Genomic DNA, 22,342 nt, shown 5'->3' on the forward strand with positions numbered 1-22,342 from the left:
TAATCCTGCTCTGCAATCTCGACAACTGACGTAAGTGCCAGAGTTTATGAAATCTAAAAATTATTTCCCCTATCGTTACAGACTCTGTTGCGATTAAGTTAAAGATCTGACCTCATCTTTTTCATGCAATAAGTGAACTAGTTATTGCAAACCACTTTTTCTTAGAATGAGACTACATGTTTATCAACTGCACCATATAATGGCAACTTTCCATCACTTATTACTTTGTAAAAAGGAATGACATACTGTATTGCATCATTGTATTTAGACCAAGGAGAATCCTGTGGCACAAGGCAAATATTACCCCACAATCAACTCTTCAGAAAGAGGGAAAGAATTGCATTTTGGGGTCAGACTTGCCTTTGAATTAGAGCACACTGCAGTTGTTATTGAGCTAATTACAGTGAACAAATCTTTAGACCTGAGCAAAATATTGCACCTATTTCTTATTCAGTTCATCTAGATCTGAGGTGCAACAGCAAAATGTCTGTCTGTAGTCAGCAAACACTGCCTGCAATTGTTTAAGGTACTGTCTTAAAGGGTAGGGGAATTCAGCTAGCATGAAAATAGCCTTTTTCTTACAGAGTTACACCTGCCAAAGTATGACCATCATTGAAAGGAAGACGATCTCCTGGGTAATTGCGTAAGTCAGCCAGCACTGGCTTCAGAAAATCTCTGATGATGGTTAATATAACTGGCAGATGACATTCACTTGCTTTCTTCCTTTCCTAAACTTACCTTAAAGCAATGCAATTTCACACAGAGAAGCTTTTTACAAAGCATTTAGGAATCTCAAAGGAGCAGGTGATCTAGCTTATATTTATGTTACAAGCTTCACGGGGAAAATGCATCATGCAATATTTCTCTAGTTTTCTACACGTAAATGAACAAAGCCAAAGTAAATCAGCAAGTGGCACAGCATGCCAAAAAAACAGAAACAAAAAGAGCAATGAAATTGTACTTATCACTTAGAAAAATCTAAGCCTTTCATTTGAGATGCTTGTTTGGGTAACCTTTGGAAGAATGTTTGCTGTTCCATTACACAAACAATGGAAATATGAGATAAGAAAAATAACTGCAGTTGCCAAGAATGCTCCATGCACTCAAGTCATTAAACATTTAGATATTATTTTATAGACATATAAGATGCTTACAGCAGGAGTCTCAAGTGTACAGAACACATCCATCCGGGGTTTGTGTGGAACTCCGGGACGCAGGGCAGAAATCCCAAAGCTGTGCTCTCATGTCCGTTTGCGTAGCACCGTGCTGGTACACCCACCCATCGAAGTACAGTCATGTAAGAGCCAACTTCAAGCTTGCTAAGGCCAAGTATTACAACTTTAACAGGCATGTTATATAGGACTTTGAGATAGTACTGTGAGCCAAAGCAAAACTCGTTACTTCACATGCATTATTAACCCAACCATCCTGCCTAGATCTTTTCCATCTGTTCACAATGTTGAAAGACTTACCAGGACAATGGCATTTAACGTGAGCTTGGGTCAGACCCAGCATTTATGCACAGAACAGACATGCAAAGAGCCAGATAAATAACTGTTCTACAGCAAACAAGCAGGGGCAGGAGACATCCCTGGGTGCAGAGGGGAGGCCCCATGTCCCTTCCTGTGCTTCCTGCCCATCCCGGGGGGCAGGCACCAACTGGGCCTCTCCAGTCATGACCCCCAAAGATACAGGCAGAACACAGAATCCCAGAACAGCCTGAGTTGGAAGGGACCTCGTCTGGTTCCAAGCCCCCTGCCAACACAGGGATGCCACACGCGGGATCAGGGTGATTCCTTCCCAGGCAAGATCTCACCACCAGGATGCCCCGTGAACACCCTGAGTGCCTACAGGAGCATTACAAGCCCTTTGTGGGGACCTGAACAGGCCAGCACAGCTGACAAGGATTTATTAAAGTGAGTAGGGAAAAGCGTCAGCATGTCACAAGCCTTACCAGCTCAACCAGGTTTCATACCGCATGAATAACTAGGTGAAATATGAGCTTAAAGTTTGCTGGTCTTTTTTTTTTTTTTTTCCTCCCATGCAAGGTAGGAAAAAGAAAAAGAGTGTTCCAAGAGGGGGAACCCTTACAGGCATGATCCGTGACAATAAGGAAGGCTTTTTGTTGTGGGGGAAGACTGTTTCATTGTTTAAACCAAGCCTTCCATAGGGAGAGAACATGTACAAATAAGGACTAGATGTGTACTTTGAGTTTGGCTGCTGGCCTGGGCATGCTGGCAAATTGGCCTGAACTGCAAGTTACGTTGTGACACCACAAATAAGGACATGGATTTAGGCATGGCAATCTGGAGAGAGGATGAGGAGTTCTGGTTTAGGGCGCTTTGAAGAGGCTGCTCTGAAGATTTTGAAAGTTCAGCTCAGCTCCACATCCAAATTCTTAAATTCTACTTTGGGAGAGCTGGAACATAGCTTTTAAAGAACAAAAAACATTGCATGAGTAGAACAATATTCTGACCTTGAATTCTGACAAAAAAATCTGACCTTGAATTTAAATGGTTTGAGAAAATCTTTAATTTATACTTAAATATTAATAAAACATCAAATATTATGTGTAGTGTGCTAACAACAGCTAAAACAATGCTACTATTAATTTCTTAACTTTCATAATATTTTTGACAGGGTGGTGTTATACATTTCAACCTCTGGCAATCCACTATTTCATATTTCTATTTTACACTCACAATTATATTTGGCTCAATCAAGTATCTTCCATTCCTATCTCATTTTTCTAAGTTCTGTACATACCTGTAGCTAATATAACATATAACAATTGAGTGGTGTACCTAAATGAAATTCAGTATGTACTAGGCAAGATTAGCTTCAAAAAACAGGATATTAAGTTATTAACAACATATTTTTTATTTATATATATATATATATTTTTTTTTTTACAAAAGCAAGCTTGAGGAACTAAAACTAGCTGCTAATAAAAGCAATTGGTTCACGTGGTTGTAGTCAGTCTTGCTTCATTTTTTACCTCAGTTAAAATTGTAAAATACTTTTCAGATTGTATTAATAAAAAAGAAATACTCCTACAGGTGGCCTCATTGGTACTCAGTCTGTATCTCTTATATGGCAAATGAGAAAGAGAAAGATCTCGCATCTATCTTAACTAAGGACAGTCACGGGGATAAAAAGTCAACTTCTACACTAGAAATATTTTCATTTAACTGCTAATTGATACTTTCTCTTGCCATGAAATCTTGATACAGTATCCTAAGAGAACTAAAGCTTGCCAGACAAACTTTCATTTTTCGTATTAAAAATAGGTTCCAATGGTTCACATAATAATGTTCGCACAGTACACCAGATCATCTCTAGAAACTTTTACCTAGAAACTTTAGTTACCTGCAATCTATCAGGTAGCTACTCAACACAAACAGAATTTCTATAGTGCTGTAACATTATCACCAATATATAACATCTTTTGGAGCTGCTGCTTCAGGCCTGAAACACAAATATAGCTGATATTCCTGATAGCACATATATTACATAGGTAAAAGCCTTTTCTTTACATTAGGAAAAAAAAAAAAGCATCATTGTTCACAGCTTCACATTTCCTGCATATTGGCAATTACAGCATCCAAGTATTTCAAGCAAGAAATCATGTAAGTTAATTCGCTAACATACTCTTAGAAGGAATAAACATTTTTGTAATATGAAAGGAATGTAGTTGAGCAACTTAGGGTAAATTGGTACATACTACATAAAACTGTGGACAAAAAACAGTTAACATTCATTTCAGGAAAGATTGCATTCCAGTCTTATTTGGTATTCATCCAACTAACTCATCACATTTTACCAGCCATCCTTTATAAGGTATCACTAATGCTCGAGTGGGCCTCAAAGACTCAGATTGCACGTAAAATTATACAGCTGTCATCCTGGCTTGGCCCAATGGGGCATTCAACACCGTTTTGCAAAATGGCAGACAGCTAGATCCTCCTTATTTTCCGTATTACTAGAATAATGAAAGTGAAACTAATCTGAACAGAAATATTAAAAAAAAACAAGGAGATATGCATTTTTATTTGTTCATACAATGTATTTCCCTAGGTTTGGGGCAAAACAAAGTCACATCCAGTGACTTCCAAAAAGGCACATCCAGTATAAGTGATTGTTTCCACCAGTCCATAGGCAATACATCAAATATTAACATAGGAAATGAATTTCTGAATAAACTGAGCTAATTGCTACTACTTATATTTTCTAAATATCACGTCACTAAATTCAGATTAGATCACATTTTGAAATATGCCTGCCTTAAGATTTTTCCTCTGTTTGAGTAGCTGCCAAAGCTATGTTTCAAAAAATGACAAAAAAATTATTTTATGAAAACAAATTCTGAAAGAGCTAAACCCAGTAAAACCAAATTCAACAGTCAAGTCCTTTTTGCTGTTTCATTCATATTCACCCAAGGCTCTTGTTCAGCAACACTTTGGGTTTATTGAAACCCTGTAGTAATGTTTATTCTCTTATTCCTCATAAAACTGTGTAAAATCTGCAGCACTGTAAAAAAAGAGTGGAAATTGAATTAACTGTGCTTCACCAAAAAAAAAAAAAAAGAAAAAGGAGGACGGTAGAAGAAGCAATTTTCAGGTATAGTGGCAAACTATGGGTGGGATTCCATAACAATATTCCAGGGGGAATCCAAGGCTTGTTCCTCCTTCAAAAGAAAAAAAAAAGAAAAAAGAAAAAAGCTCTATGGGAGGATCCATAAAAGAATCTATTTTGTTTCCTTCTTTTCAGAAAAGCCATGTCTTCAGGAATATCCTCCTCACCATATTGTGACATTCTTTGCCATGCTTAGACACAAGAAAAAGCAATGGCTAGGGACTTATGCCTAAACACGTTTGACAGAAGCCTCTACAGTTTTTCTTCTGAATTGTTAAGGATACTTGCTCTCAGACGAAAATTTCTGAGTTCAACATGACATTCCAGAGACATTTCCTCCTGAAACTATTTTTCCAAACAAAACAAATAAAAAAAAGATCAAAGCTTAGTGTGACGAGGAACACCTATTACATGATCTAATTTAAAATTAAAACCCAGCAGAGTCCTCATGATTCCAAGGCTATGCTGATTGCCATTCGAAGCTGGAAGTGTTTCTCCCTAATGCAGAAATGATGAAGTGTATGTAAGGCTCAGAGGAAAGTTACCTTATCTGAAGTATCAGATATAGATTACTGATGGAGTCAGCATGCCACACTAGTTGGAGCCATACGCTCTGTTCCGATATGAGGAATTAAGTTTCCCTGATGTCACAAATTGAACAGATAATGCAATTAACATTTCCTTTGAAGTTCACATTGACCAGATAACCACTAGAATAAGTTGGCAAAACTTCACTGAAGTGCTCTTGGCACACCCAAGCTGAGACTTCACCTTCAGCATTTTATAACCCACTGAGGGATATTGAAGGTGCTGAATCCCAAATGGGATATTTTTAAATCTGTGTTTATTCCGCCATGTAAATGTAGGGATCCTGCACTTGTGCCTGGAATTCCCCAGATGCATCATGGATGCGTCAGAATCATTGCATATTCCCTGAGGAGTTGATTACCTGGTGGGCAACAGCTGTTAGGCTGCTCTCTGCAAGGCTTATAGACATCTGGAAATCCCAGACAGGGGGCACAGACCCTTTTTCCTGCCTCACTCCTCCCACAGAAAGCGATCTCTGGGCAGGACAAGGTATTTAGCCAAGACTAGAAAATGGATGTTGAATTATAAAAGGTTCCACTTGCCACTAATTAGAATACAAGATGATGCATGAATGCTAAGTCACTATTGGAGCTTTGCTGCTCATTTTAATACAAAATTAGTTTAATAATCCTTTGCTGAAAAGGTACTGTTCACAGCATTATAGTTTCTAACCTCTAAGAACTCTGACGTTGTATAAGAACAAGCATAGAGCCATAAAGAAACTTTTAATCTTTATATGAAGATTAGGCATTGGTAGCTGCTCCTTGGGACTCTTCAACTACTGTAATTTATAGTATCGCATTATGTGACCCTACAATGGACACGTTTATGGTTACACCAACAAATCAAGACTCGAAAGCATTTAAACAGACAAGGTAACTAAATGATTGATTTTTAAAAAGGAGAGGATGAAACAAAGCTAACATTTCTATCTTTTGAAAAATAAAGTAATTTAAAATTAACACCTTGACTACTTTACAAAACAAGATAAATATCATAGATTTAAAGACTGTATAACTTCCAAAAACATTAATATTCTTTGGAGGTGAAAATACAACAATGATTTTAAAAAACTAGACTAATGATTGCTGACCAGGTAAAGAACGCCAGAGGCACTTAGAAGAATAGATACTGAGAAATTATGAATGGTATTATTAAACACAAGTAAGGAGCATAATTACAAATATAAAAAGCCCAACTAATTAAAACATTGACAAAGTAACATGTTGGTAATGATCAAAATTATCTATGGTGATAGAGCAAGTCAAAATTAGTAACCACAAAATATATACTACATATTGATCTAAAAAGTAATACAACATGTATCTCAATCATTCATTTCATATTCTCAAGAGGTTTAAATACCTAGAAACTTTTGAAGCAATTAGTATGCACCTTCTTACCCCCAAAATGTAGAAGTTAGAGTGTCATTATAATGCCATGAAACAGGTGCTGATGTTTTTGTCTGCATTTTAAAGAAATAATGCATTTACCTGTTTGAATAAACAGGTCCTTCTATTCTCATGCTAGCTATAGCTGTAGCTAGACAAATGGGTGACTGCTTTCTTCTTCTTTCCCTGAAGAATTTTTGTTTATTTGTTATTGGGGAATAATGACAGCACCATGAGAATTGTCATAAGGTTTTAAATGAAGCCTTTCTTTCACTCTCTGGAGAGCATTTATGCAAAGCCCCCAGATTTAACTGAAGGGAAATATGCTTACCTTCTGTTGGTGATGTCTTCAGATGTCTGCAGAGCCCCTCTGTTTCCCCATATGTCTCTTTAATTTTTACTACTGCTTCTGTTCCTCGAAGTTCCATGAGGGAGCGCAGTTCTTGCAGTGTGCACCCAAATTCTCCTGCATGGTTGGCCTCATTTCTTTGGTTCTTGGAATAAAAATCGCTATTTGTCATGTCACCCATTGTTGTTGATTATATTGCTCCACTCGTTATAGTTGATACAAGCTTAAAATTGTTTAAAAATTGAAGGAAAGGAATCTCGTATCCCAACCTAAGCAATTAGAAAGAATCCAGCGTGTCCAGTGAGAGGTGTGGAGAATGCCTCTGGCGTGCAAAGTGTCCCTGGCTGACTGGTGGTCCACAGACTGGCTGCTTTCAAGGCTGCAGACCAGCTCCACTCCATTCACCACTTCCCATTATGCAGCACCCAGGCTGTAGAATCTACATGATCATTTCTTCCTCTGGACCTTTGGGAACAAACAGAAGGCACTCATTAGAAGAGTGAGCACTGCTGCTTTACAAGGATGATTTCAAATTCATTCTATCATTGCAATTTGACTTGTCATTTAAGAACAGCTATGGAGAAACACTGTACAGATCTCCTGTAAAATGCTGCAGGTGGTCAAAGCGAGCATCGACAAGGATACCACTAGCTCTCACCAGATAAAGCTCTCTACACCTGAAGCACCAATGGCAGTGTTGCTTACTTTAATCAAGTCCCAAGAGCACCTGCTAAATGAGATGGTTCATAAATATTAATAAGAAAGTGATTAGTCCCACATGCTGGATGCACCTTGAGTGTGTACTCTGGTTCATATGGCCACTGCAATCCTTCATCCCACAAGAAAACACTCTCTTAAAGGCTACAGAGTAACAAAAAAAACAGTTAAACCATTAGCTTTAATAATGGGTTACAGCAAAAGTGTTTTCCCGCACAAGGATGGTAAAACTGGTGGAAAAACTAGAGCCGCATGAAGTCAGAATACATTTGCATACATTACATCTTGCAGCCTTGCCTTCTGCGGGTGTAAACGCAGCCCAGGAAAGGGAAAAAAAAAAATACTTGAGCATCTTGGCCTGAAGGGCCAGAGCTGGGGTGAGCCGGGGGCAGTCGGGCTGCTCCCCCCTGACACACACCTGCCAGCGCAGCTCGGGGCGGGCCTGGGCCTGAGAAGTCACATTCGGACCATCTGGGAGACAGCTGATTACTTGCTAAAACCAGCCTTTAAAACATGTCTCCTCTTCCCATATTCTAATGAAGTAGGTTTAAATACTGCTGAAAGCAGCTATTATACTTGGCACAGAGTTTTCACAGCGATTAAAGGTTTCTTTTTTGCCTCAAGTGGGTTAGTGCCTGCGCACTGTCTAATCTACAGGCCTCGGCCTATTTTGCTTGTGATTAAAAAGGTCTTTAAAAGAGCACACCACCAGCCCAGTGGCAGATGAACCTGCCACATTTTGAACTTTCTAGGTATTGCAGTACACATCATGTGCACATACAGAGGATCCCAAAGTGTTTCAAGCCCCAGTATTACATTTGTGCAGCAACTGAGATCTCCTGCCCACATACTGTAACACACAGGCTTGGTATTTCCACTGAACTAACGCCCTTGCCATCACTCTGCATGAGAGAATGATCAAACCTGCTGCATTCACTAAGGCCTCGTTGCCTACAAATACATTGTCTGCTTTGGAGACTAGTTCACCTTCTTCAGGGAGACAAACCAAACCTCTCCCCTCCTCTCATTCACGGATAACAACTCAACATTCCTAAGTTTTCGGGGGGGAACAAAGGCCAAAGTTTCATTACAATATTATGGAACGCAGTTGAAATAGCAGTCAACTGCTACATGCTTCTTCCACCCATCCTATTTATTGCCAGATATTCTAGTGCTACGAACTACTGCCAACTTTCATTTCATATAGTGCTTTTCAAGTTCACAAGAAGAGAAGAATTTCACCACAAAGCATGGCTTACAGTGAGCAATAAAGAAAAACTGGAAACGGTAGTAAAAAGGGGCCAAGGAAGAGCAAGGGGGAGATATCCTGCCCTACCAACAGCACTCAGCTTTCCACGTTTGCATGCCAGGCAATGTTCACAGTAACAGTTAATTTCAGGGTAACTTCTTACATATGGCATGCAGAAAGAATAACTTAGAGCAAAAAGATTTTTTCATAACAAAGAAAACCCAGGAAAATATTGTGACAAAAGGTGGCATCAATAATAACTAAAGTGACAGACTGCTATGTATTTCCAGTGGGCAGGAAAAATAAATAAATAAAAATAAATAAAACACAATCCATTCCAAAGATAAGTACACTTAAAGATCTTGAACACTGTCTAAAACAACCACAACGCTCAAAGAAAGCAGCAACAAAACACAATACACCGTTCACCTAACAGAAAACTTATAGGGCTTTATTGGTGCTACGTTATTTTTTCCAAATCCTCCTCTACTAAAAGAAAATGAACAACACAGCAAAAAGACGATGATTACCTTTTTCTGATAAGAACCCCTTGGTGATTTCATCAGTGATGTAAACAGTACTGAACTTGGCATCAAAGATGTTTTCTGCACTGTTTTTCTGTAGGATGAGTCCACCACTCTCAAGCAAAGCATCTTCTTTGACTCACTGTGCCATCACTATATATTAATATTTTTTGCTTCTATTCCTAGAAATTCCATTTGTTATTTGCCAGCCACAGCAAGATGTTGATGGTGCTTTTTAGCATGTGCTTGAGTCATTTGCGTGCTTAATATTTTATATTGTTTTCAATTAAATATTAATCAATAAACAACAAATATGAAGGTTGTGCTTCCTTCAGTGCTTTAATAACAAATCCCTTGGAGTTTCTGCTCTTCATGATTCACCTAATGCTATGGCACCAGGGAAACACCATCTCACATTTTTGAATGGCAGATGGAAATATATAGAAAGCACAAAGCATGACTAACGTTATTCACTGATAATGCACTTCTCTAATCCTGTGGAACGAGATATGCCAGCTTCGTTCGATCCTTGAATCTCTCTTATGAGAAGTCCAGGAACCTTGCCAGATTGCATACCAGGTAAACATAACTGACACAACCACAGGGCCACTGAGTGGTTAATATTCTTATAACAAAAGCTGAGAAATAGAAAATTGAGACTGGTATATGGCAATACTCCCCCATCAGTTGGGCTACAGGATTTACGTCATCAGAATAGATTAAAAAAAACTACAAGTGAGTGAAATTTGCAATCTCTTCTACAAGAAATCCAACTATTGCACCAGGTTTAGATAGGGTCTTCTGTTTGGCAGGGACAACGTGAGGGAATTATTTTACAAAGCACTCCCAAAACCTTGATATTTTCAAGATGTGAATAAAGTACAGGTGAACTACCAACACTGATTTAAAACAATCAGGTGATACCTGTACATTTTCAATCAAAAAGAACAACTCACATTATTCAGGAATAGTACCACAGAAAAGCCCTCACTGATTCAACTCAGATTAAATAACAGACAGCTGTTATTTTGCCTAAGAGGAGGTACAGATCCAGACGCACTGCGAAGAGAAACAGGCACTTCTAAACTGAGTCTGATCTCTTTCTAACAGAGATGTCTAAATTAGGTGAATTGAATTTCATGCCGGGGTGCCTACTTGCACTGGTTATAGGGCAAGTCTGCATAAGTAGTTCACAAAAAGACATCCAATGCCGCTTGAAACTAATCCACCCCACTATTGTCAAAGCTGCACGGGGAACGAAATGGGAATGACATCTCCATTGCCGGACAGCAGTAAGTTCAAGCAAGCTGCATGTTTCAGTAGCAGAAAGTGCACTGGAGGTGGGAAGTAACCAGGGAGCGCAAGTGCATCTTCTTTCTTGCTCAGAGGAGACCTATGTTCCCTCAGAGCCTCCACGAGAAAACCTCTCAACCTGTAGCCCAAGGCCCACTCAATCTCTTCAAACCCAAAGACCATCATCTACAGTGTGCTTCAATGGCACTCATTTATAAGCAATTGCATCCCAGGCCACATAGAGCCACCTCCCAGAAGTCAGGGAGCACAGCCTTTGACATCATTCTAGCACACAGTCATTTCCTCCCCAGTTGTGTGTATTTGGTCTCACCATTCCCAATGGCAACGGTCTGTAGAGATCTTCTCTACGGAGGGTTGGTTTCAACAAGAGAGAAATAAAAACTTCCAGTCACTGAAAAACTAATTTCACAGACAATGTAATGTTGCCAGTCACGTGGTTCTTTCTTTTTTCTTACCAATGCTTCTGAAACAAGCTTTAGGAACAAGAAATTTAGGTAAAAACTTTCCTAAAGCATAGTTTGGAAAAAACTGTGAAAAAAGGAAAAAAAAAAAATAAAATAGCTTCCCACCTACATGCATTTCAGGTACCAAAAGACTTCACATTCTAGAAAGCCTGAGTAAAATACTACACTTTTTTTTTCTCATTAAGTGGTCAGAATACAAGTTGTCACCTTGTTATGAGTTATTTTCCAAGATGTTGTGGATTTTTGTTGTACAAGTGCACTACAAACTACAATTTCCCCTCTTCTCCCAGGTGCCTGTATCTTGGGAAACAGGCTTCCCTTCCTGTAGAGCCCAAGCCAAATATTTTTCATCTTCTAGCTGCTTAAAGGAAATGCATGCCAATTAAAACAGAAGCAATTTGGATGAACTAACTGCAGGCCTTCTGGGAAAACTATACTTTGATTTCTCTAATCAGGAAAGGTCTCATCTTGGAAGCTTGTAAATATTTTTACAGAGTATTAGAATGATTTCTAAGTAGATATCACCACCATGTAGTCTGATATCTGATTTCATTTGGATGTTTATTAGCAGAAAAAAATAATAGTAAAGTAACAAACCAACTCTATAGTTTCATGAGATTAGAATCACAAAACCTGCATTTCACAGTCCTTGGAGGTCTGGGCAAAACACAGATTTCATGACAACTCCAAAAATTCAGGCTACATTCATAATTGGTCTGTTTTTTCTAAATTTTTAATTTAAGGATATACTGACTGGTCTAAAAGAATTGATGATGAAAGAATTACCTGCACTTACAGGAGGAAGGATGAAGAAGTAATCACTTCTTCATGGGTTGGCAGAGGAACAGCCAGGGCAGAGAGATCAGCAAATCAAGGTGCCATTCACTCATCTTGCAGCTGGGAAGAAGGCATACTGATCTGGTTCCCCCTAAATGATACCGAGGGGGGTAGCAGTTCCCAGCCTGTAATTTGTGGCATTACTGTCACTCTAGGATTATTATTTGGCTAAAGATACGATGCTAGTTGCTCCCTTAGGACATGCAGAAACCCCCCAAAGCAAGAAGAAAAAAAATACTGGATATGTCACATTTTACTGAGTGCTAGGTATTTAGTCAGATTTATCAATACCCATTCTATTAGAGATATCATTCCTTGATAAAACAGAATTGGAAGCAGAATTAAGGGAATTTTCCCTGGAATCTAAGCAAAATGGGCTGAGTTTTTTCAAGACTAGAGTTCCTCAGACCTCGATGTGCAGCATGTGCTGGATAAAGCCAGCAACAGACAGACACCGTGCTGGGGAAGATGCAAGACTCAATGGCAACCCTCTGCAAGCTGGAAAGAGCTGAGAAAGAAAACCCTACCCTGCTCCACACAAGTCTCCAGGTGAGTGAAGTAAATCCAGCTGTGGCCCAGTTGCATCACCTCTTACAATTTATTGCTCTTCTCATATGTCAAAGACAAAATGCTCATCTATTTGTGAAAATAATCTTCACAGACAAGAATGAGAAATGGCTTGTTTATCCAAGCAGCCAATGAAGCTATTCAAATGCACCCAAACATGCTCAAACCCATACTCTCTTAAAAAGTGATTCTGAAATTTAATTATCAGGAATGCACAAGATGCAGCAGAACCTAAGGGAAACTATTATTTGAATAAAAGCAGGCTGGCACCTTTAAAAGTGTGAATTTTTTGTTTAATATCCGCAAGCAAGGAAAAGATGAAGAAAGGAATTGAACTTTGCAGCTAAGTGCTGTCTGAAAATATCCTAACTTAATCGCTAAAGAATTTCACGTTGCATTAAGTTAAGAAAAGTGGTAAATAACTCATTCACAATGAACATCCAGGACTGACAGACATTTGTATGTTCCAACTACAAAACACTGGAATCTCTTCTACAATGCTTCATTTAGAGTTCCCCTGCTAATATGACATAATGACAACAAAGTTAAATAAATAAATGAGCCTTTTTAAATCCCAGACAACTATCTAACAAATATCATTACAGCCCCTAAATTACTTCAGTCCTTTCAGTATAAATCCATGCCACCAGTAAGTTTGTACAAATGTTGCTATCAGGTAGGATAAAGAAAAATGATTTCCTGTCTACTGCATGATACTGCTGATTATTTGAAGGCAAAAGAGACACAGTCACAAAATAAATCTTTATTTAAAGGAGCACAAAAGGTCATTAGTTTCAGTTAAACAATAAGTCTATTTACTTAGGACCTTTACCAAGCAGAATCAAATGCTCACAAAAACTTACTGGTTTTTTTTTCCATGCTGTACCAATATGCTAAAGGAAAGTTAAAACAATTGTGAAATAAAACTACCTCTAGTGCCCTGTTATAGCGTGCAGTTATTCAGTCTACAATTTGACACAAAGTCTGTTTTCTGCCATTACTCATGTAAATGGTTGCAGCAAAGCCAAATGAACTACTGACAGGAAGAAAAATACTATTAAAGGAATCAATTCAGTCCCATTAAAGTCAATGAAATTACTCTATCAACGACTTCTGGGGGATTGGATCAGACCCTGCAGATGAAATCCTTCCTTCACTGACGCCAGAATTTCACTGTTTATGAATGCTGGTAGCAGACAGACTGCAAGAAGGAACCATGTTTATTATCCCTTATCACTGAGCACTAGGCTGAGTGGCAAAATACTCCTGGCACGGCTATGCAACACCATCAACACCTGCTGACCTCAGGCACTGCTGTATGGGACCAGGACCATCAGCCAGTGCTCCCACTGGTGTAGAGCCCTACACGTCATTAGTGGTGCTTAATGAGGGAAAATAATTTGCTATGCAAAGAGGTTTTCTAGTAAAGTCTGTACTGGCCACAGGTTTAAGCACCCTCTCTAGTTTCTTGGTGATTCTAGCGGGGATTTATTTTATTTGCTTTCAGTGATAAAATTAAAGGTTATTTTTCATTAGCTATTTATTCTCCCCCAAGGCTCTAATTCCACATTGCAAAGCAGTTATTGGGTTTCATTTATTCACTGTCTTCCTGCACACCACACATTCCTACTCTTTGTTCAGTGCCAGAAGTACAACTCCAAAGACCCATTCTACACCTCCGTAAGCTTTAGAAAATGCATGTTTTCATCTATAGCTGCATTGATTTGTACAGAAACTAACACAGCACAGTCTCTCCAAAGAAGTCCAGCTTCCAAACTATATTATCAATTTAATCTAAAACACAGCTGGACAAAAAGCTAAGCATATTCAGACTATCATTAAATAAAAGAGATCTGGAAAAAATATCAAAATCAAACGCACTGAAAACAATAGCTGATTAAATGGCCTCCCTATCTAATCTTCATACCTTAAGACTAGGTCAAGTACTATGGTAAAAACTGCTGCTGTCCCCAGTAACATCTGAACCTCATTTTACATTCCTTTCTCAAACTTTTGAGCAACGTTTTAGAGACTTTTTAATCTTAAAAACTGAGAATAATAAAGCAAATCTTGCACATGACTGAATCATCCTTCAGTCTTTTAATCTTAGTCTTTTATCGTTCCTACCCACTGTCCTTCAGCCTGTAGGCTCCAGAGGACCGAGTCCAACAGCTACCCCCCTGCCAGCACACGCCGACCCTCTGGACGCCCACCTCAGGGCTGTACCAACCTACAACTTGTTTGGAGAGTTTTTAAGAGGGGACAGAAATATTTCCAGTACTGGTCAGCATTTTGTCACAACTGTAGTCTCAAATGCAGAAATATATTTAATTTATTTCCAGCTTATTTAAAAATAAAGGTTTCTTGCTTTAGTTGGAAGCAAGAAAAGCACATTCATGCATCCCAGGAAGCAGCACTCATTAGTGTCACATATGATATAATTTTGATTGATTACTTTTACTAAAAAGCAATCATTTTTCATAAGGGATGGACCCACAGGATAACAGAAACTAAAAACTGAGGAAAACCGTGACCAGCCAGCTGCAGCAAAGGGTGTTTTGTCATGTCCTGTTCTGGACTCAGAAGGTTATAGGGCCCAAACCAAATCTTGCTTGGTCAATTGGCATTTCTTTACATCAGCTCAAACTGCAACAACAAAACCAGAATAAAATCCCAACAGATGTCAGCAGAAAGGTCGTGATATACATGTCAATGGTTTTCTGTACCTGATGAAAAGTTAGTGCTTATTAAAGGAAAGACAGGAGCTACATGTGAAAGTCCCATTGACAGCTATTTTACATCTGTTTAAATAGCAGCTTTCCTGGTATGGATGATTGCTTAGGAATTAACAGAGTTTCTTCTGGAACCTCCTGGAAATAGTTTGCAACACATACAATCCACATACAAGATTAAATCCAAACACTTATTTATACAAAAGACCTTTCAGATTTTAACATTTAATTCCAAACTACTATACCATGGTCAGATGCGATACTCAATCCTAACAAAAACGTTTCCAATTCTACATAGCAACTGAAGGGAAACTACTCAGGAAACCAAAAACAACAACAAAAAAAGAAGGATTTGCTATGCTGTTTTTTCCTCTTCTTCTGTCAGCATACATCACATAAATTAGCAGCGAAAAGGCTTGGTTGACTACACTTGGCCACATCACTCTTCAAAAGAAAGTTAAGAGAATCCAAGCACATTAACAGACCATAGCCAAAAGATAGGAGAGTCGCAGCACGACCTTGCCAAAGCAGAATCAGATTGCTGTATTTAGCCAGTCACACTTTATTTCAGCCTTATATATAAAATATTTTACCTGAGTGACTTCAAAACCAATAGCAATGAAGAAAAACATTTTTTGGGGTGTTAATACTTTTTTGGGGGTGTTAACACTTTTCAAGTGTTACTCAAGAAAAAAAAATCCTTTTGCTAGCAGCAGGGCCAGCCAGTGTGGAGTACAAGAAATCATAGTGGCAGCTGAAGTCAGACATCATTACTGTCAGTCAGAAGTTGGCAGATGACTTTACAGCAAATGAAATGCTGGAGTATGATTCAGACCTCTGTGAGAAACAGCTGGCCCAGGAAAAAATAAACAAACTAAAACCCATCAAACTTATCCTGCAGCCTGCATCTGCAGCCCTATCTTCTACCCCCTTGGTTACGTAACAGAGGTATCTTATAATACTATCAAGTAAAGATATAAAGCCATAAAAGCCATTTATAAAACCAAAGTTTTTAGTGTGGCACCTGTGATCATGAATGAGATTCACAAAAACCAGCTTCCATGCAAACAAACTACAAACAGAATAATGAAGACCAGAAAAAAAATAATAAATAAAAAAAAATCTACTGGTTGTTAAAAACCAGTTGTTATAAATACATTGTTATTTAAAGAGTGAACATATATACATACATGCGTATGTGTGTGAGGAGAACTGAACACACATTTTTTCATATGCCCTCTTCTTACAGTGGCTAGAAGAGAAAAATGCACACTATAATCCATTTTTCTGAACAAATATATATATTACTTTTGTTTACAGTAAAAACAATTTAGTACCTTTCTCTTTTAAAGAGACAAAATAAATTTTTTATATAATATCTGTTTTGTTCTTGACATTGGATACAGTTCTTTAAAATGTGAGCAGAGAGACCAAATTATAATTAACAGCTGTGTTTGGTGCTATAAGGGCCACTGGAGGCAGACTTTTTTTTTGTTCCCTGCATACTTGGAAGCAAGAGACCATTTCCACTTCTTTGGCTAGAACCATGGAAGTGTTACATGCAGTACAAGAACATCAGCCACCATGAGTATTTTCCTTTTGGTAGGCGGGCTTTTTATGTAAATAGCTTATTTTAGACATCACATATCATTGAACGGGACTCAGAGATCCCATAGATGCCAGTCACAGAGTGACCAACTGCTCTACTCCAATCACGTACCACTCAAACATGATGCCACTACTTCCCAGCAGTAGACCACTGATGAGTAAAAACTACACACACACACACAGAAAGTTATAAAAACTTTCCTTAAATTTCAGATTGCTCTTATATCCATCCTCAGAATTCAAAGACAGCTTGTGAAAGGATAATAAATTTAAGATCTAACTTTAAAAGGTTCTGAATTACTGGAAAATGAGGCTACCAGAATTTTATCAGTCCTAGTACACGTATTAGAATTAGGTCCCTAATAAACTCAGAATCTGTTTAAATCTCCTTTCTGCCACTGAACTCTCAATGCATAATTACCCAAGTATGAGAAAAATAATCCTTTAGCTATGCTACATCTCATAGAAAACAAGTTTAATGGCAAAAGCTATCTTTCTTCAATAAGATGTTTCTATTGTACTCCAAAAAAAAAAAAATCCACAGAAATAATTTTTACAGTCACATAAAATTTCTCTTTAAAAAGGGAAAATTACCTTTCAGGTTGCTCCTGAACACAGATCCAAACCTTGACAGCTTTGAATTCCAAGATTCAAATGCAAATGTCCTCAGCCTTGAGCACACACAGATTTTGCAGGTAAAATAAAATTAGAACAATAAACTACAACTAAAAGCAAGATTTGGCTAGACTCCTTTCCCAGTTCTTTAGGAGCACAGACAATAGAGCTGGAAAAGACTGAGTAAGCCCCCAGTCCATCCCCCTATCTGAAAACAAGGCCGAGAGTCATTTGCGTGCTTATTTCTATCACCTGACATGAAAACGAGATGTGATTATTTGGCTCTTTAACAGGGGAGAAGAAAGGGAAGTGTTGACATAAAGACAGAATCTCACATCAAAGAAATTTGTAATCAATAAGAAAATCAAATCTAAACATTTGTTCTCCACAGCAATTTGTAACTATGAACTTCTTAACCACAACAAAATAGAAGCAGAGCTACTGGAGAGAGAAGTCAGCACCACATAAAGCCATGTGAAAGGACAAGAGGAAAAAAAAATCCCCACAAGGACTCAGTTGCATAATAGGAACCGTCAGCCAAGGTCACTCTTAAGAAAGAGAGCAAAAGAGAGCATCCAAAAAGGAGGTTTTAAATCTCAGTGGGCATTAGCTGAAAGACACACAGTGATGTTCTGCAGTGATTTTAAATAGGGCATTCACCAAGGATTAAAAGTATATCAGTAAACTCCATCATTATACAATTTTTTTTGCTAAATACTCTCTGCACAGATTATTCTTATACAGAGAATCAAAATGCCATTTTGGAAAATAAATGACAAATTAGTTTTACAGAAATAATATATATGTACAGCCACAAAAATGGCATTGCTCCTTTCTCCTGAGAACAGCTGAGAAAAAAAATGAGAAACATTTAACACTGGTGGAAGAAAAATAAAGGAGGAAACGAAAACCACTGCATTGGGGCTGACAGATTGAGGAGATGTCTGCAGAGGGCAATCATTGCCACCTGACTGCGGCTCCTCCAAACTGGCAGAAACCACACCTGGCCTAGGGGATGGCACTTTCTGGACATGCATGTGCGTACAGAACCTGACACACAACAGGGTCATTAATCCTAAAAACTGATCAGAGAGAATAAATAGAGTTGGGAGCAAAAATTCAGAAGCAAACTCTTCTTTACATTCAGCTTCAAGGAAAGCATTAATTTTAGCAAGTGGTTTTGAAAGGAAAAGAAAAAAAAAAAAAAACATTCTTCCCTCAAAACTGTATACGGTACAGACACTACTCTTTTTCTGCTTCACAGCAGCAACATTTGGAAAACTACTTAACCTTTCTATTTTTATCTGGGTGCATTCAAATTACCAATAATGTACAACATGCTGTAACAAAACCACTGATGTAGGGTATAATTTTCCCTGAAGCACATTATCCTAGCTGGTGGCTCAGAAAAATAAGCTGATAAAACAGCAGCAGACATCAATTGATGGATAAAAAGTGATCACAGCCATGTAGAACGCTGCTGCCCAACCTTAAAATCATACAATTAGCTAAAAAATATAAGTAGTAGGACAGGACATATGAACAACCGCACATTATCTATGGGGTCATGCTAAAAATCCTCCTACAAATCCTCCTCCTCCTGCACGTTTTTAAATAGACCATCAGATTATCACCTCACAATTTAGCTATTAACACACAGATTTATTTTAAAGCCATCATCATGCCTGGTACTTTTATTAAATATCTTCTTCCTTGTCAAGTTCAATCGGGATCTCATTCTAACCATGATGAGCTTTTAATTTTCTGTTCTATTAATAGCAACTTAAAAATAAAACGTTCTCTTTTGAAACTATAATGCTGTAACTTCTTCAGGGGCTGCAAGGAGGAAGAGAGAAATTAATCTTCCCACTCTGCATCTCTTAAACTACATTAGCTATCTGCATATATGGGAAAAATCAAGGGAACGAGCAAGATATGTGAATTTTCTCTCAATACCTGAAGTATAATTCTACATAAGCATTTTGCTGGGGCTACAGAGCAGTAACAGGGAGTTATCAAAATACAGCAAATAAATAGTTGAAGAGTTTCCATGTAGGTTGTGAGTACTCTCAACAACTGTCTTGCAGGTCATCACTGGATAATATATTAATTAATGACATAATTAGGTAAAGGATACACAGACTCCTATCCAGCAAAGCCCTTCAGCAGATACTCAAATTGCAGCTCAGGTGGGGTCCTCATTACCTCCCTGGCTGATGAGGAAAGCCAGAAAAGTCAGAGGTGAGTATCATGGCACACTGTGGCCATCTGACATGTGGACCAGGCTGCTCCAGCTGCTTTTCTTCTTTGTCCTCCTTCAAGGACAGGAAGGCGAGGTACAGACAAAGCCATTTACAAGGAGGAGTAACGCCTCTCTCAGGCCTGCTGGAGTACCATCAACACAAGGTGCATGTGCTGCAGCACTTTTTACCATCGTACTGCAGTGCTGCTTTCACTTGCGAGGAATTAAATCAGTCGTGTCAAGTCCTGGGCTATCACCAGAATGGGAGAGCCCTCATACATGCAGAGGAGGAAGGATTGGTGACTGCTCTTTGGTGTCCACTTCCACCAGTGGAAAACAGGCAATAGACCCTTGTACATAAACAGCGCAGAAATCACCGGCATCTGGGCTTTCCCACAGATCTCTCTGACCTGCCTAGCTTAACAGTGTGCAAACTGATACAACAACCAAGGCACTGGCCTGCTTTGAGATGTGTTTTCTGTAACTGTCTAAATAAAATGATTGTGACCTTTCTTTTAGGATATGGGCCTTGCCACAGCTATTCAAGCCTATCTTTATCTAAAGATTGGAACGCTGAAATGTGTTTTAATGAGGGATAAACTGAGACCATCTGGATGTCTCAGCTGCTACAGAGCATGATTGTTTGCTGATTTTAACCATGTCTCTTGCAGAGAACATAGACCTGTGTTGCACAAAGTGCACTAGCGCAGCTTGATTTCTCCTTGTAATCAAATGTGTTGATCCAAAATCTATTTCCAGCAAATTACTTGTCTGTTTTGGGAACAACTCCCTCCTCATCTCTTAACCACTGTGATGGGGACAAGGAGAGACAATTGAGTTGAAAAGGTGTATTTGTAAGAGGCTGACAGAGAGCATTCTCAGAAAAATCTCCTGTTTTGGAATCTGACCACTATGTTTTTTACAAACATAAAGCTGCCAACTTTATGGATAGTGTGTTAAGACCTGGACTTAAAAATGAAAAATTATAATTAAAAAAAATAAAAATTGATAAAAAATGGCAATTAATTTGTCACTTTTATATACTGTTGGCATTAGGTCAATTTGCATTTATGTAATTTTTTCAAATAAAATAAAACAAGCAGCGGGCTGAACACAACCCCCCTATTTTTCTGCATCAGACGACTATAGGCACTACCATGTTATGAAAGATTCCAATTTCTAAAAATCCTATGCAAATTTCACAAATACTTTTGACCAAACACTGTCCTTTCATGTTGGGGATGCAATTCATGTGTAATAGTTTCTACGAAATACTCAGCCAACACGCACCATTAATGATTTGAGATTTAAACATTTTGTTTAAATTAGTTTAAGTGCTGTTAATTATACATTCATCAAAAATGATACCTTAAACTTCCGATTCCAACCAGATCTGAAAATTAAAAAAATAAAACCAACAGCTGTTCTTGTAAATAGAATTACTCTAGGGATACTGAGATCTTAATAGATTTAGCATATTTTTAGCATATTTTTTTCTTTACCTTTCTTATCTAAAAAAAGTTTCTGCAAAGAAATGTGTAGTCTGTTGGTTATACGTCTACAAAAGTGAGTCAACGTAGACTGTTCTGGCTTTTGACTAGAAAGTGATTATTTGAAAATGAAATCAAGTCTTGCCTTCATTTCCTACCGGAGTATCAATAAATGCCTAAAATGGAATTTTTGGAAAAAGTATCTTGAGACATTTGGAAGAAATATCCCCACAAAATGATAAGATAGATTGATTACTCCCAGTTTTTAAGCTTCATCTAGTACCAGGGTGCACAGCTTTATTGATTTGTTGGGCTCCTACTTCTTCCAGGGATAAAAGTCACTACAGAAAAATCAGTTACTACAATACTTCCAATTCCCAATTCTAAACCAAAATGGTTCTGATAAATCTCTGCATCCTCCCTGTCAGCTAAACTTTTCAAACTCCCTATCACTAATGATCATTACAGATTTACTAGAAAGTGAACTCTCTTACTATGACACCAAATCCACAAATATTTGACAAGTAAAGGATTTCCAAAATAAATGCATGCATCATCATAGATGTGGATACATTTACAAATGGACTAATAAAATTAAATCTCTCCTTCTACAGGTAGAAATGGTAACAAGGAATTACCCTTATTTTCTCACAAGTTCTGCAAAGATGCATGCTAGCGTTGAACATGCCTGTAATGCAGCTAAACTCAGTAAAATTATTAATCCCATCTATAGCATATTGTTTACTAGGTGTAACAATTTAACACAATCGAGTCTTAAATATTGGGATTTCCATGACAGACCTTAGAACACTGTTAAACTCAAACTCCCTGCACTGATTTAATACCTGATATCTGCAAGTAAACAAAAAAGGTATTCCAGTCATTTCCAAAGTTTTTATTCTAATCAAGTCCCACATACATTCAAGAGAAGCAAATTCACACCACCTGACAAAAGATTTGTTTTTCTTGATGTTTAATGGACCCATCAGAAGTAATTCACACATCAGAGAATTAAAATTA

General features: G+C 38.1%; 1 protein-coding gene across 21 annotated transcripts in view; it reads right to left on the reverse strand.

The window, feature by feature from the left end:
- ATP2B2 (ATPase plasma membrane Ca2+ transporting 2) overlaps positions 1–22,342 on the reverse strand; it is a 417,587-nt gene that overhangs the window by 169,821 nt on the left and 225,424 nt on the right. For 20 of the 21 annotated variants that reach the window (XR_005822948.1, XM_040568574.1, XM_040568590.1 and 17 more), the window contains one exon: positions 6,946–7,428. Coding sequence is in view for 20 of the 21 variants with exons in the window: in XM_040568574.1 (XP_040424508.1) it covers positions 6,946–7,144 (199 nt within the window). In the remaining variant the exon portion in view is untranslated. Of the gene's footprint in view, positions 1–6,945; positions 7,429–17,569; positions 17,739–22,342 lie in introns of those variants that run through there. The other variant, XM_040568577.1, reaches the window with a different exon arrangement.

The sequence above is a fragment of the Cygnus olor genome, chromosome 10 (genome assembly GCF_009769625.2).
Source record: "Cygnus olor isolate bCygOlo1 chromosome 10, bCygOlo1.pri.v2, whole genome shotgun sequence".
Taxonomy (NCBI): domain Eukaryota; kingdom Metazoa; phylum Chordata; class Aves; order Anseriformes; family Anatidae; genus Cygnus; species Cygnus olor.